Source organism: Lissotriton vulgaris, chromosome 2_1 (genome assembly GCF_964263255.1).
Source record: "Lissotriton vulgaris chromosome 2_1, aLisVul1.2, whole genome shotgun sequence".
NCBI classification, from domain to species: domain Eukaryota; kingdom Metazoa; phylum Chordata; class Amphibia; order Caudata; family Salamandridae; genus Lissotriton; species Lissotriton vulgaris.
The window spans coordinates 478,326,802-478,339,773 of NC_141687.1; the positions used below are offsets into that span (position 1 = coordinate 478,326,802).

General features: G+C 44.6%; 1 protein-coding gene across 1 annotated transcript in view; it reads right to left on the reverse strand.

Moving 5' to 3' along the window:
* The window catches only part of TMEFF2 (transmembrane protein with EGF like and two follistatin like domains 2), an 804,247-nt gene that overhangs the window by 80,477 nt on the left and 710,798 nt on the right, over positions 1-12,972 (reverse strand). The window contains exon 9 of the mRNA XM_086955395.1: positions 638-796. Coding sequence (XP_086811521.1) covers positions 638-796 — 159 coding nt within the window. The remainder of the gene's footprint in view (positions 1-637; positions 797-12,972) is intronic.

Here is a 12,972-nt window from a genome sequence, read left to right on the forward strand (position 1 = left end):
ACTTTTTGTGCCATGTCTCCGTGCAACCTGCCTCTTTCCATGTCTCCTAGTGTTTATATCAAGCTTATGAGGCTCCGTGGACCAGCACCACAAGCTTATGGAACACAATAAAAAACTGCAAGGCTAACAAATTGGGGCATACAAAAGAGAGAATAGAAAAGGATGCAAGGAAGGAGACAGGGTGCACAGACACACATACCTAAAAGGCTCTAGCCTGAAAATAATAACAACGTGAACCTGTCACTTCATGCAGTAAGAATGAAGAAAGTTTTAAAGTGCTGCTACTGAAGTCATTCGTTTTTTAATAAAGAAAACGTCTATTTTACGATCATGATATAATTCAAATATATCTGTTCGAATACTAAGAATATCTTTACACTTGTGAAATAATACATATCAGTGAGAAGAAGAAACAAGGCAAGTGTCTGTGCATCATCAAATCGTGCAAAGGTGCAATTGATTCAATAGTACAACATGCGATTTAATTGTGTGTTCTAAGTGGTTACTATTTTTCAGAATCTTATTAGCTCATTTTACTGGTTTCTTATGCAGCAACTACAGGTGCATGTTTACTTCACAAAGGCAGTATTCATCACCGTGCTTGCTTTCTTCCAAATCAACACAAAGAATAACACACCTTGTGATGCAGAGAACCACGACGCAGATGATCGCGATCTGGATAGTCCCAATGACAGCTGCTATCAGGACATACTGAAACCTCACCGGGCCCGGAACCACATATAACACGTTGAAGTCTTTCTTTTCACAGTGTGGTCCACTGTAGCCAGCATCACACCTGGAATCAAAGGCGAGAGCCATTAACAACGAGAAACAAGACGCAAGTGAAAATAGTCACCACGAATGAACAATAGCAAAGTAATGTCCTGGAGAAAATGGAGGAGAACAGCTCATTAATGAACACACTGCTTCACCTCTTGTTTACATGATAAGCCATTAAGATGCTGAAAACAGGTTGCAGGGTGCAGAGGTGCAAACTTCACTGGCTACAGAATTTGCCAGTTCTGGACGGTAATTGCACCTCTGCACAGTTCAATTATGAGTCACTCCACCCGGATGGAGAATAACAAGGAGGCCTTGTTTTATCGGTTCATAAACTACAAGTGCATTCTCATTCTGGGCCGAAGAACAGGCCCCTTCCTGCTCACACTTACCATCTCCGTTGAAAAGGTGAGGCCATAGAGATTGTTGCATGGAATGCCTTTAGGGCAGGACTGATATGAGAATGCTGCTGATGGTAGGCTACCAAGGGGAAGAGCTGAATGAGCCTATCAGACACTTGCTTCTTGATTGATTAAATGATAGCTCAGCCCAACCACCGAATCACTCTCCCAACCTGAAAGAACAGCAGCAGTGATTCTGAACCATGTGTTGTATTTGTTGTGCACCCACTGAGTGCAAACATCCTATCGAAATGATGCTAACAGGATGCCAGACAATCTGATGTCCAGCATCACGAACAAGGTAACCTCAATGTTGTATCTTATTGTTAGAACTGTCTTCATTGGTCCTTAATCCAGTCAGGCGGTGGTTCAAACTTTAAAGGGCTCCACTTACAGAGAACCCCAGAAGGCATGTTCTGTGAGGATTGCAGCACTCGCCTCTGCTGACAAGATGGATACTCCTGCCATACCTTGAGCTCATTAACAGGTTAGGGGCCAGCACATTTCATAGTACCTTTAACATCAATTGATGGTAGAAGCATATTGCCCTGGTAGAGGGTGGGCAATAAGGGCCATATGTATCATCATGACCATTTGCGATGTCTAAATAGCGATTTTCAAGGAATCGCTATTTAGAAATCGCAAAATGGTATGTATGTAGGAAATCGCTTCTTTTTAGCGATTCCTTAACATTCCCATAGGAATGAAGGGGAAATTTACGATTAGCAATTTGCTAATCGCAATTTAGGAATATTTTCAAGGGTGCAGGGGTGTCACAATAACACCCTGCTGCACCCCTGAAAATGACATGTGTTGGCATATGGTGCCCATACATGCCTTAAGGGCATGTATGAGCATCATATGGCACCTTTGGATTTTAAATAAATTGCTTTTTTAAAAGAATTCGCAACTTACCACAAACTAGAAGTTGGTGGTAATTTGCGAATCCTTATGGGCATTTTTGAATTAATTTTCCTTTGATACATTGCATTTAAGGAATCGCACAATTTGCGATTCCTTAAGTGCAATCGCAAAATAAGGAATAACAAATTTTGCGATTCCTTATTTTGCTGCCAAAATGTGTCATACATACCATTTAGCAAATTAGCATTCGCAAAGGCCGAAATTCTGCGAATTTCGGCCTTTGCGAATGCTAATTTGCTTGATACATATAGCCCTAAGAGCTCAAAATTTTAATTCCTGAGGGTCACTTTCAATTCAAAATTACTGCCATATTCCTTACTAAATTGGTAGGGGAGATGAACATAGCATATAAATATTGAAAGCGAAAAGTTGCAAGCTGCCTCTTTATTAGCCTCAACTTATGCTTTCTGTTAATGTAACCGGGCACACTAACCACTTTTCCATGGGCCTTCAAACCCCTGGCATTTCTTTCAGCAGTGGATTTTACTTTTCAGAATTAAATTTACAAAATAAATATCTGTCAACATGTAACATAAAGTGATTTTGACACATTATAACATTATGTTGTATTGCATTGTACCAGTGATCTCAGAGCGCCTTATGCAGAGGGATGTGCATGGTGATAATGCTATCAAACAGGAAAAGTCTCTTAATTAGGATGCCTCGGTGAGGAGTAAATCCGTCTTGTAATCTGATCACCCTGAATAAAATCTATTAAACATGCAAATTACTTTCTGTAGCACTTCTCTATTATAATGTCATTACATGTTATGTCGCTCCCCAAGGTCACTGCTCATTTGTTTCAACAAATGTAAAGACATGCTTAGTATGCCATAGATCGGATGTAAATGAATAGGTTTCTTATGATAAACAATACCAAGGGGAGCTGTACACACTTGGGGTTTGGTTAGTTGCTATATGGTTGTGAGTAGTAACTACATTTCCGGGAAAAATTGTCTGTGTAATGGTTGTAAACGTCTTTTTGTGCATGATGATGCTTTAGCCTCTCCACTGATCTTCTGAATCACAACTGGGTAAATAATCAAAAAAGATCATATTTTCGCCCAGTACCAATGCTGTTTTCATCGGTTATAGAGAATACATATAATTTTTAAACATATGCTTTTTTACACGGCTAGAAAAAGTTAGCTAAAGATTTTCTTACCTGATATGGTACAGAATAGTTGGAAGAGTCACAAAAGAAATATGAGTTGCACATTTTAGGAAAACTCTATGGCCCACATTACAAGTGATCTCATAATACTGAATTGGGTGAAAACAGGATTTCCCCACTGTTGAACCTGTCCTCTTTATGCGTGTTTCCCCTGTCTTTTTGCATATTGATCTCCTGGTTTTGACTCTGTTTTTGCTGGTTTAGTGTCTTGGGGCACTTCCTCACTGCTGTTCAGTGTTTAAGTGCAAGTGCTCCTATTGTAAATTGGATTATGGATCTGTGTTTCCATGTTTGGCATATTTGATTTACTGGTAAGTCCTTAATAAAGTGAACTGTGAGTGCCAGGGCCTGCATATCAAATGCTGCTAGTGGGCCTGCAGCATGGATTGTGCCACCCACATGAGCAGCCTTTCAAAGGGTTTGTATACCCACTTGTATACCCACTTGCCAAGTCCTAACCTACTGTCTTGTTACATGGGAGTCACCCCTAAGGTAGGCCCAAGTTAACACTATGGTCAGGGTGCAGTGTATGTGAAAGGTAGGACATGTCCTGGTGTGTGTGACATGTCCTGATGGTGAAATACGGTGTAATTCATGTTTCACTGTTGAAAGGCTATCTGTCCTATAGGATAGAATGGGAATACTCTGTAACATTTTACGAGCATATCCTCCCATTGGGACAAAATTAAGAAATGGAGTTTAGAATGCCTGAACTCCGAATGTAGAAATGCATCTTTTAGTAAAGAATATTTTATGTTCTGTGTTTGAAAATACCACTTTTAAAAAGTAGGTATTTTCTTGCATATTTATTTATTTATTATTGCCATTTGTAGAGCGCGTACAATTACCCTTGGGCGTCTCGGCGCTGAAATTGCATTGAAGTCTCACCCTGATCAGGAAGTGCAGAGCTGTGAATTACTGATTGAATAACCATGTTTTCAGTTTTTTTCTGAACTGAAGAAGTGTGGGGCTAGTTTTTATATGGTTAGGTAGGGTGTTCCAAAGCCTAGGGGCCGCGATTGAGAAGCGGCGATCGCCCCAGGAAGCTGTTCGGCTGCGTTGAACCACTAGTTGGTTAAGAGAGGTGGATCTTAGCGTTCTCGGAGGGTTATAAGGAATCAGTTGCTTTTTAAGGAATCGAGGTCCTTGATCCTGTAATGATTTGTAGACTGTGCACAGAGATTTAAATTTGACCCTGTTGTGGATGGACAGCCAATGGTAGTTTTTGAGCGTGTCCGAGATGGGTGCAAATCTAGGTTTTTTTGACAGTACGCGGGCGGCAGCATTCTGCACGGTCTGTAATTTTTTGGTGACTCTGTTCTGGGCATTGAGAAGCAGACCGTTGCAGTAATCTAGTGAAGAAAGCACTCGAGAGGTGACTAATGTTTTTGCTGCTGAGTCTGGTAGGTAAGGTGTAATTTTTCTTACCATTCTTAGCTTGAAATGGGCGTTAGCTGCCACCTTGTTTGCATGGGCCATGAAGTTAAGCTGGTCGTCGAAGGTAACACCTAGGTTTCTGACTTTGACCGTGGGGCGGGGAGGTGTGCCCAGGGCCAATGGCCACCAGGTTGCCGACCAGACTGGGGAGAGATTACCAAAGATAACCACCTCCGTTTTATCGGAGTTAAGCTTCAGGCAATTCCTTGCCATCCACTCGCCGATAGCAATCATCCCACCTTGGAATCTCTCTGCCACCCTCTGTCCATCGCCCTTTATAGCCAGCACCAACTGAGTGTCGTCGGCGTATGAGGTTAGGCTCATCCCGTGGGCTTTGATGACACTAGCGAGGTCCGACACGTATATATTAAATAGTGTCGGACTTAGTGATGAGCCTTGGGGTACCCCACACGGTAACAACAGGTCAGCCGACTGGAAGGGGCCCAGTGTAACCGCCTGGGTTCTGTTGGCCAGGAAGGAGGCAAGTAAATCCCGGGCAGTGAGCTGAATGCCCATCCTCTCGACACGGTCGACCAAGATCTTATGGTCAACCGTGTCGAAAGCAGCTGACAAGTCTAGGAGAACTAATAAAGCAGTTCCTCCTTGATCACGGATGACTCTTATGTCATCAGCTGCTTTGATGAGAGCGGTTTCTGTGCCGTGGTGTTTGCGGAAACCGAACTGGGTATCATCCAGCAGATTGTTGTTTTCTATATAAGCTGATAGCTGCTGGTTCATAGCCTTTTCTATAACCTTTGCTAGAAAAGGGAGACTTGCAATAGGGCGTTAGTTTTTTAGTTCACCTTTATCTAACCCAGGCTTTTTAAGCAGAGGTTTGATCAATGTATTTTTCAGTGAGTCAGGGTAGGATCCGGATGCCAGAATTGTATTACAGACGGTGGTGATAATGGGAATAACTGTGTCTGGCACAGTAGCGAGTACGGAGGTTGGGCAAGGATCCAGAGCTGAGCCAGCTTTAATCGTTTTAAATATGCTCTTGACTTGGTCAGTGGTGAGGGGGCTAAAACAGGTCATGGTGCTATTAGGAGTAATCTTGGGGGTGATAGCACTACTACTAGCCTGGTCTAGATTGAAAGCTTGATAGATATCGTTGACCTTAGCAAAAAAGAAATCCGATAGGGCATCACATAAAGTTTGCGATGGGGGTGGGTTAAGATCCGGGGCATTTCCAGCAAGGGTTTTGGCAATGTGGTATAACTGTTTGCTGGAGTTGTTTGCAGTTTCTATATGGCGTGTGAAATAATCTTTTTTTGCTGCTATTATCATAGCTTTGTACGTAGCCAGGGCTTTCTTATATTTTTCCTTATTTTCACTGTCATAGGTTCTTCGCCATTGTCGTTCCCTGTTCCTGGTATATTGTTTTTGGGCTTTTAGTTCTGTCGTGTACCACTGAGCTTTAGGCATGTTTCTATTTTTTGAGATTGATTTGGTGGGTGCCAGCTGAGTCGTGGCTTCGCCAAACCACTTTTGGAATTGGTTGGTAGCAGTCGTGGGATCGGTGGATAGCTCCGGGGTTGTGGTATTGAGAAGCAACGTTAAATCGTTAGGATTGATGTCCTTCCAAGCTTTGAACGTGCACTTTTTCGCTGGGGTCACTTTTTTTCTCTGCGGACCTTTGATAGTGAGTCTGCTAAAGATAACTGAATGGTCTGTCCAGGTCATAGGGAGAACTGAAGTAATACAAAGTCCTTCCACATTTGTAAAGATTCCATCCAGCGTATGGCCTGCCTGATGGGTGGGAGTCGTGACCAGTTGTCTGAGGCCCATAGTGTCTAGGTCTGATACGAGGGTTATGGTATCCCTATCACTGAGAAGCTCTAGATAAAAATTGAAGTCACCCATTATAGTGGTAGATTCTTCTGTAGCTATAGACTCAGTGATATTGCTAAGATTTGCGAGGAACGCGGATCTAGTTCCAGGGGGTCTATAAATCAGTGTTCCCTTGAAATTATAGGTGGGGGACAAGTTTATATCGAAATGCATGGCTTCACATGAGTTAATAGGAATTGGCGAGCAGCGGATTTTGAAGTGGTCTCTCGCTATGATGGCTATCCCACCTCCTTTCCCTATAGGCCTGTCCTGCCGATAGGCACTGTAACCTGGGGGAACTGCCGTGACATAGTCAGGGGCAGATGCCTCGTCGGACCATGTCTCTGTGATGTAAAGCACATCTAGACTGAAATCACTAATGAGGTCGGCTATATCCTGGCAATGTTTGCTCAAAGAGCGCGCGTTAATGAGTGCCATGGAGACATGCACGTCAGCCTCAGTAGCTAAGGATTTAGTGTCCAAAGTAGGGTTAATAAGCATGGACAGGGTGTTACAGTGTGAACACTGTATATGTGATGCCGACTGCATGAGGGATACATCGAGTTTGGTACACAGCGGGGCGTAGGATGGGCAAATCTCCAAGAGTGCGTTGCGGGAATAAGAGATGCGAAAGGCAGGGGTTGTGGCCCTGGGCCCGGTCCCGGCGCGGACGGGCGGTAGTGTTATTTTTATACATACTTTGGGCGGGGCGGGAGGAGGGTGGGAGGGGCGCAGAGCTCTCGGCCAGCCTTCCCAATGGAAGATGGCGGCCAAGTTAAGTGCAAAGCTTCCCTGCGCCTGACTACAGCGGCGCTGAGGGAGGGAAGTTCGAGTCTTGGCGAAGTAATCTCGCCAAGACTGTGTGCCTGTGTGCCTCTGCTGGGTTGTGGATTGACTGTCTGGCTTTGGAGAGACAGGGGCTGGGGATGGACATTCTCTTCAGACACCCATTGGGGGTTGAAGTGTGTCCTGCCTTTCCTGGATGAGTCAGGGCTGGGCTGCATTTAGAGTAGTGGGAGGGGATTTCTTTACAGCTAAATGAGCCTGGTCTGCCTTGGACAATGCTGTCTCGACCTCTTGCCAGGAAGCTGGTCCAGAGAGGACCAAACTGGTTTGGACTGAGCACAGACACTCTTTGCCCAAGAGGACAAAGAGAAATGCAGTATAAATATTGGCGCTGACAGTCCAGAACTTTAGAACTCGCTTGGATCAAGGAACCTGCCAAAAAGAAGAGCTGAAAGAACTGCCAGGAGGAGTACTGCCACTTTGCTGTATTGTTGCTTTGGCATGCAGCTGCTGCTTCTGCCTTGGGCAGTACAAGGACTGGACTGAACATTCTTTACTTGTCGCTGAGTATCTCTAAGGGCTGTTCACGAAGTGTCAAGGACAGCAAAAACGTCACCTTCTTCTGGGTACCACCTCTAGAACCATGGGTTTCAGTTGCCAGAGAGGAGGAAATCAGTTGACCCCGTCACCAGCACTGCTGTGGCCTCTGTGTCATTCTTACCAAGTGTATATTTATGATTACTGTATGCTGGTCTTTTATCATTTTGGTCTTGTTTGCATAGATAAATATTGGTAATTTTTCTAAAACTGGTGTTGTGTCCTATTGGTGTGTTGTCACTGTATTATTGTTGGTTATGTGCAAATGCTTCACACACTTCCTCTGATATAAGCCTGAGGGATCGTGCCAAGCTACCAAGGGGGTGATCAGGGGTTATTTCAGTAGTGTATCCTCCTTCTCCTGACTAGAAGGAAGGGTTCCTCTTTGGACAAAGGTGCAAACCATTGCCAACTAGAGAACCCAATTTCTAAAACCCACCAAACCAGTTTTACAGGGAATTTAACAATACACCAAGTGTATTGCAGCTAGAATTATTTTACTGTCGAAAAAACACCAAGAGAAATATAGTCACATTTATCCCTGTACAATGGCTCAGAATTTGGGATTCACTTAGGGAAATTGGTGCATAATATTGCCCATGAAATAGTATCTTTATATGAGATAGCTCTTAATACATCAGTAAGCTTGTATCCTATAATTACTAATTCCAAAACTACAGTTAATTCCACTTGATAAATTACCATAACTGAATTACAGCCTCACTTGTGACTGGGGCATGAGTGTTGAAAAATGAATGATGAATGTTAAATTATTTGCAAATATTTCGCCACCATTGAAATATTTCTATCTTTCTAATCATCATTTATTTTATACCTTTTGTAGGCAAAGTTGTACATGCAGCAGTTAGGTCACTTCAAAACACTTAGAGACTTATTATGATTACATAGAGAAATGGCAGAATGCGACTGCACATGTGTTGGGACCATCGACCGGAAGACGGTCCCAGGACCACAACGGTGTCAGTTGGAGGCAGCTCTAACTGCCATCGTAATTGAGCCCTCGATAATGAACATTAAATAATGAACTGGAATTGTGGGTGAAACTTATATCCTTCACATTGATCAATAAATCCAACATGATTTTGGGCAACACTGTGATCAATCCATCTTGCAACAACTTTGCAAGAGAGTTGGCTGGAACTTTGGTCCCTGACATCACCATTGCCATCCCGGAAGGATACAAGATCATCCGTAAGGACCGCATCAAGCAAACAAGAGGAGGCATCGCTATCGTCCATAAGAACTCCATCCGCATCTCAACCAGCTCAGACGTCAACCTTGCCAGCGCCGAACACCTCCACTTCCAGATCCACACCGACCCCAAGACCACACTCAGAGGCACCCTCCTCTACCGGCCTCCAGGACCCCGAGCACAATTCAGTGACGACATCACTGACTTTATCACCCCGCCTGCCCTCCCCTCCGAGGACTACATTCTTTTGGGAGACCTCAATTTTCACCTGGAAAAGAGCAATGACAGCAGCGCCTCCACCCTTCTGGACAATCTCGCCAACCTCGGACTCAAACAACTTGTCACTACCCCCACCCACATTGCAGGTCACACACTCGACCCTATCTTCACATCCAGCAAACATGTCTCATTCAGTCACACCACAGCTCTTCATTGGACGGACCACAGCTGCGTTCACTTTATCTACAAGAAGACCACAATCCACAACCATCCTTAACCCACCCTGCGAAGAAACTGAAACAAAATCACCATCGACCAGATCTCCTCATCGCTTCTTCTAAACCCCCCCAACCACTCCCCAAACCCCGACCAAGGAGCCATTAACCTCACACAATGGCTATCCAACAGCGCCGACATCCTAGCACCGTTGAAAAAACGTCAAATCAAACTAGGCAGCAAAAACGCCTCCTGGTTCAACGATGATCTTAAGAAATCGAAGAAACTCTGTCGCTCCCTCGAGAAGGCCTGGAAAAAAGACCCAAACACCAGCACCAGGGACGCCTTCAAAAACGCCACCCGCATACACCACCAACTAATCCGGTCTGCCAAGAAAACCGCATTCAAAGACCGACTAGATAACAACGCCCACAACAGCAAGGAATTATTCAACATCGTCAAAGAATTTACCAACCCATCAGCCAACTCCAACGACATCACCCCCTCACAAGCCCTCTGCGACTCCCTAGCTTCCTTCTTCCACAACAAAATTGCAGACATCCACAACAGCTTCGACAACCGACCCGGAGATCAACCCACCCAACCTTCTGCAGGACCTTCACCCCCCTTGAACATCCTTAACGACTGGAACCCAATCTCCACTGAGGACACCATCCGCCTGATGAACTCCATCCACTCAGGATCCCCCACAGACCCCTGCCCTCACCACATCTTCAACAAAGCAGACTCTATCATAGCACCACACCTCCGAGATGTCATCAACTGCTCCCTCAACTCCGCCATCTTCCCGGAAAGCTGGAAACATGCAGAACTCACAGCTGACCCCACCGAACTCAAAAACTACCGCCCCATCTCGCTTCTTCCATTCCCGGCCAAAGTCATCGAGAAAGCTGTCAACAACCAGCTCGCCACCTTCCTCGAAACCAACAAATCCCTCGACTCCTCACAGTCCGGCTTCCGAGCCAAACACAGCACTGAGAACGCACTTATCGCAGCAACAGACGACATTCGAACTCTACTGGACAATGGAGACACAGTCGCCCTCATCCTCCTCAACCTCTCCGCTGCCTTCGACACAGTCTGTCATAGCACCCTGCTACAGCGCCTCATAAACGTCGGAATCCAAGGAAAAGCACTGGAATGGATCACCTCGTTCCTCACCGGAAGAACCCAGAGAGTCCGCCTCCCACCATTCAAGTCAGAAGCTTCTGAAGTCATATGCGGCGTGCCACAAGGATCGTCACTCAGCCCCACCCTCTTCAACATAAACATGAGCCCCCTTGCGGCCATCGCTCGCCAACACAATCTCAACATCATCTCCTACGCTGACGACACTCAACTGATCCTCTCACTCACCAAAGACCCTAACACCGCCAAAACCAACTTACACGAAGGAATGAAAGAAGTAGCCGAGTGGATGACGCACAGCCGCCTGAAACTGAACTCAGACAAAACAGAAGTCCTCATCTTAGGCACCTCCCCCTCCGCCTGGGATGACTCTTGGTGGCCGGAGGCCCTTGGAAAAGCTCCCATCCCAACGGACCACGCACGGAACCTGGGCGTCATCCTGGACTCCTCACTCTCGATGACCAGACAAGTCAACGCCGTTTCATCATCTTGCTTCAACATTCTTCGCATGCTCAAAAAAACATTTCGCTGGATCCCCACCGAAACTAGAAAAACGGTCGCCCACGCACTGGTCACGAGCCGACTGGACTACGGAAACACCCTATACGCCGGCACCACCACAAAACTCCAGAAAAAAGCTCCAACGCATCCAGAACGCTTCAGCCAGGCTCATACTAGACATCCCGCGTAAAGAACACATCTCTGGTCAACTGAAAAACCTCCACTGGCTCCCCGTAAATAAGAGGATTACTTTCCGCCTCCTAACCCACGCACACAAAGCACTTTACGAACTTGGACCCGAATGCCTCAACACACGACTGTCCTTCTACATCCCCTCCCGTCAGCTACAATCCTCCAACCAAGCCCTTGCCACTGTACCTCGCATCAACAAAACCACCATGGGAGGCAGATCCTTCTCCTACCTGGCAGCTAAAACTTGGAACTCACTTCCCACTCACCTTCGCCTTACTCAGAACCACCTAGCATTCAGAAAGCAACTTAAAACTTGGATATTCGACAAGCAATTCCCCACCCTTCCTCAAGAGCCTTGAGACCCTATGGGTATGTAGCGCGCTATATAAATCTCGACTTGACTTGACTTGACTTGAAAGGTAATCTCACTTCCCCTAAGTAGGTCACCTTTGCAATACATTGCTAACATTTGTAAGTAATGAATTTGGTCACACCAAATAAAGTAAAACAAAAGCAACATGTTTCCGGATAGAGCTGATAAAACGAATGCCCTCCTGAGAGTTGTATGTCATAACGGTGTGGTCAAAAATATCAACCAGCACATATATCCAATACAGAATAAAGATTCCAAACATGGCCAGGTAAGCATTCAAGGAGAAGTATACATTTACTACTCTTAACTCCACATCTACATACTTGGATAATACCTTGGTAGTCAATATTATTGAGTCAAAAACAGTGCTAATGAATACTCACGCTCAATACTGTGGCAGAACGCCCTTCTGAACGCTTCCATAGATTCAACAAAACTCTGAAAGAATTCACATTGGTACCATGAGTGTAGCATAGATGATATGTTTCTTTTAAACTGAAGGAGCTTTCTTAAATTTGAACGAAAATGTGTTTGAACATCAGATGCTGTGCACCTCGGTTCACATGTGTACACTGAATTGGAGCTATTACAATTGCAACAAAATCAATGTGTTGAAGTGTTTTTTTCTGGCTTAGGCTGCCTAGGCCTCAGTTCTCAACATCTTCATATTAAAAATGGATGCTATATGATAATGTTCCCTCTGTGTTTATATTTCTCACCAGACACTAAATGCAACAGGAAATGGAGTGCTTATTTATTTGTGATACTGTTCTGAAAGAGGTTGCTACTGTTACGTTCTCTAAAGTGTTTCCTGCTTGCACACTGTATTCCATTAATTCACAATGGTTGACTGTTGTTTATGTAAATAGTTTGTTCTAACACCTCCAGATGATATTAGGTCAGAAGGAGCAAATAAGTGTTCATGTAGAAGGTTAGTGCTATGTTGACAGGTTTAAGTGAAGTTTTGAAATAAGAAAATGTGATTCGTTTGAACAATGATCAGACCATGCTGACTTTGCAGTTGCAATAATTGTTTATGCAATACAACTGTATATAAACCTTGGAATTTGGAGCTGAGGCAAATATTTTTTAGACCTTTCCTGATCCTCCAGATGCTCTCAGATTCCTTACTGATTTTGATGCACATTTGAGACTTAACATTTCTCAGATTAATGACCAT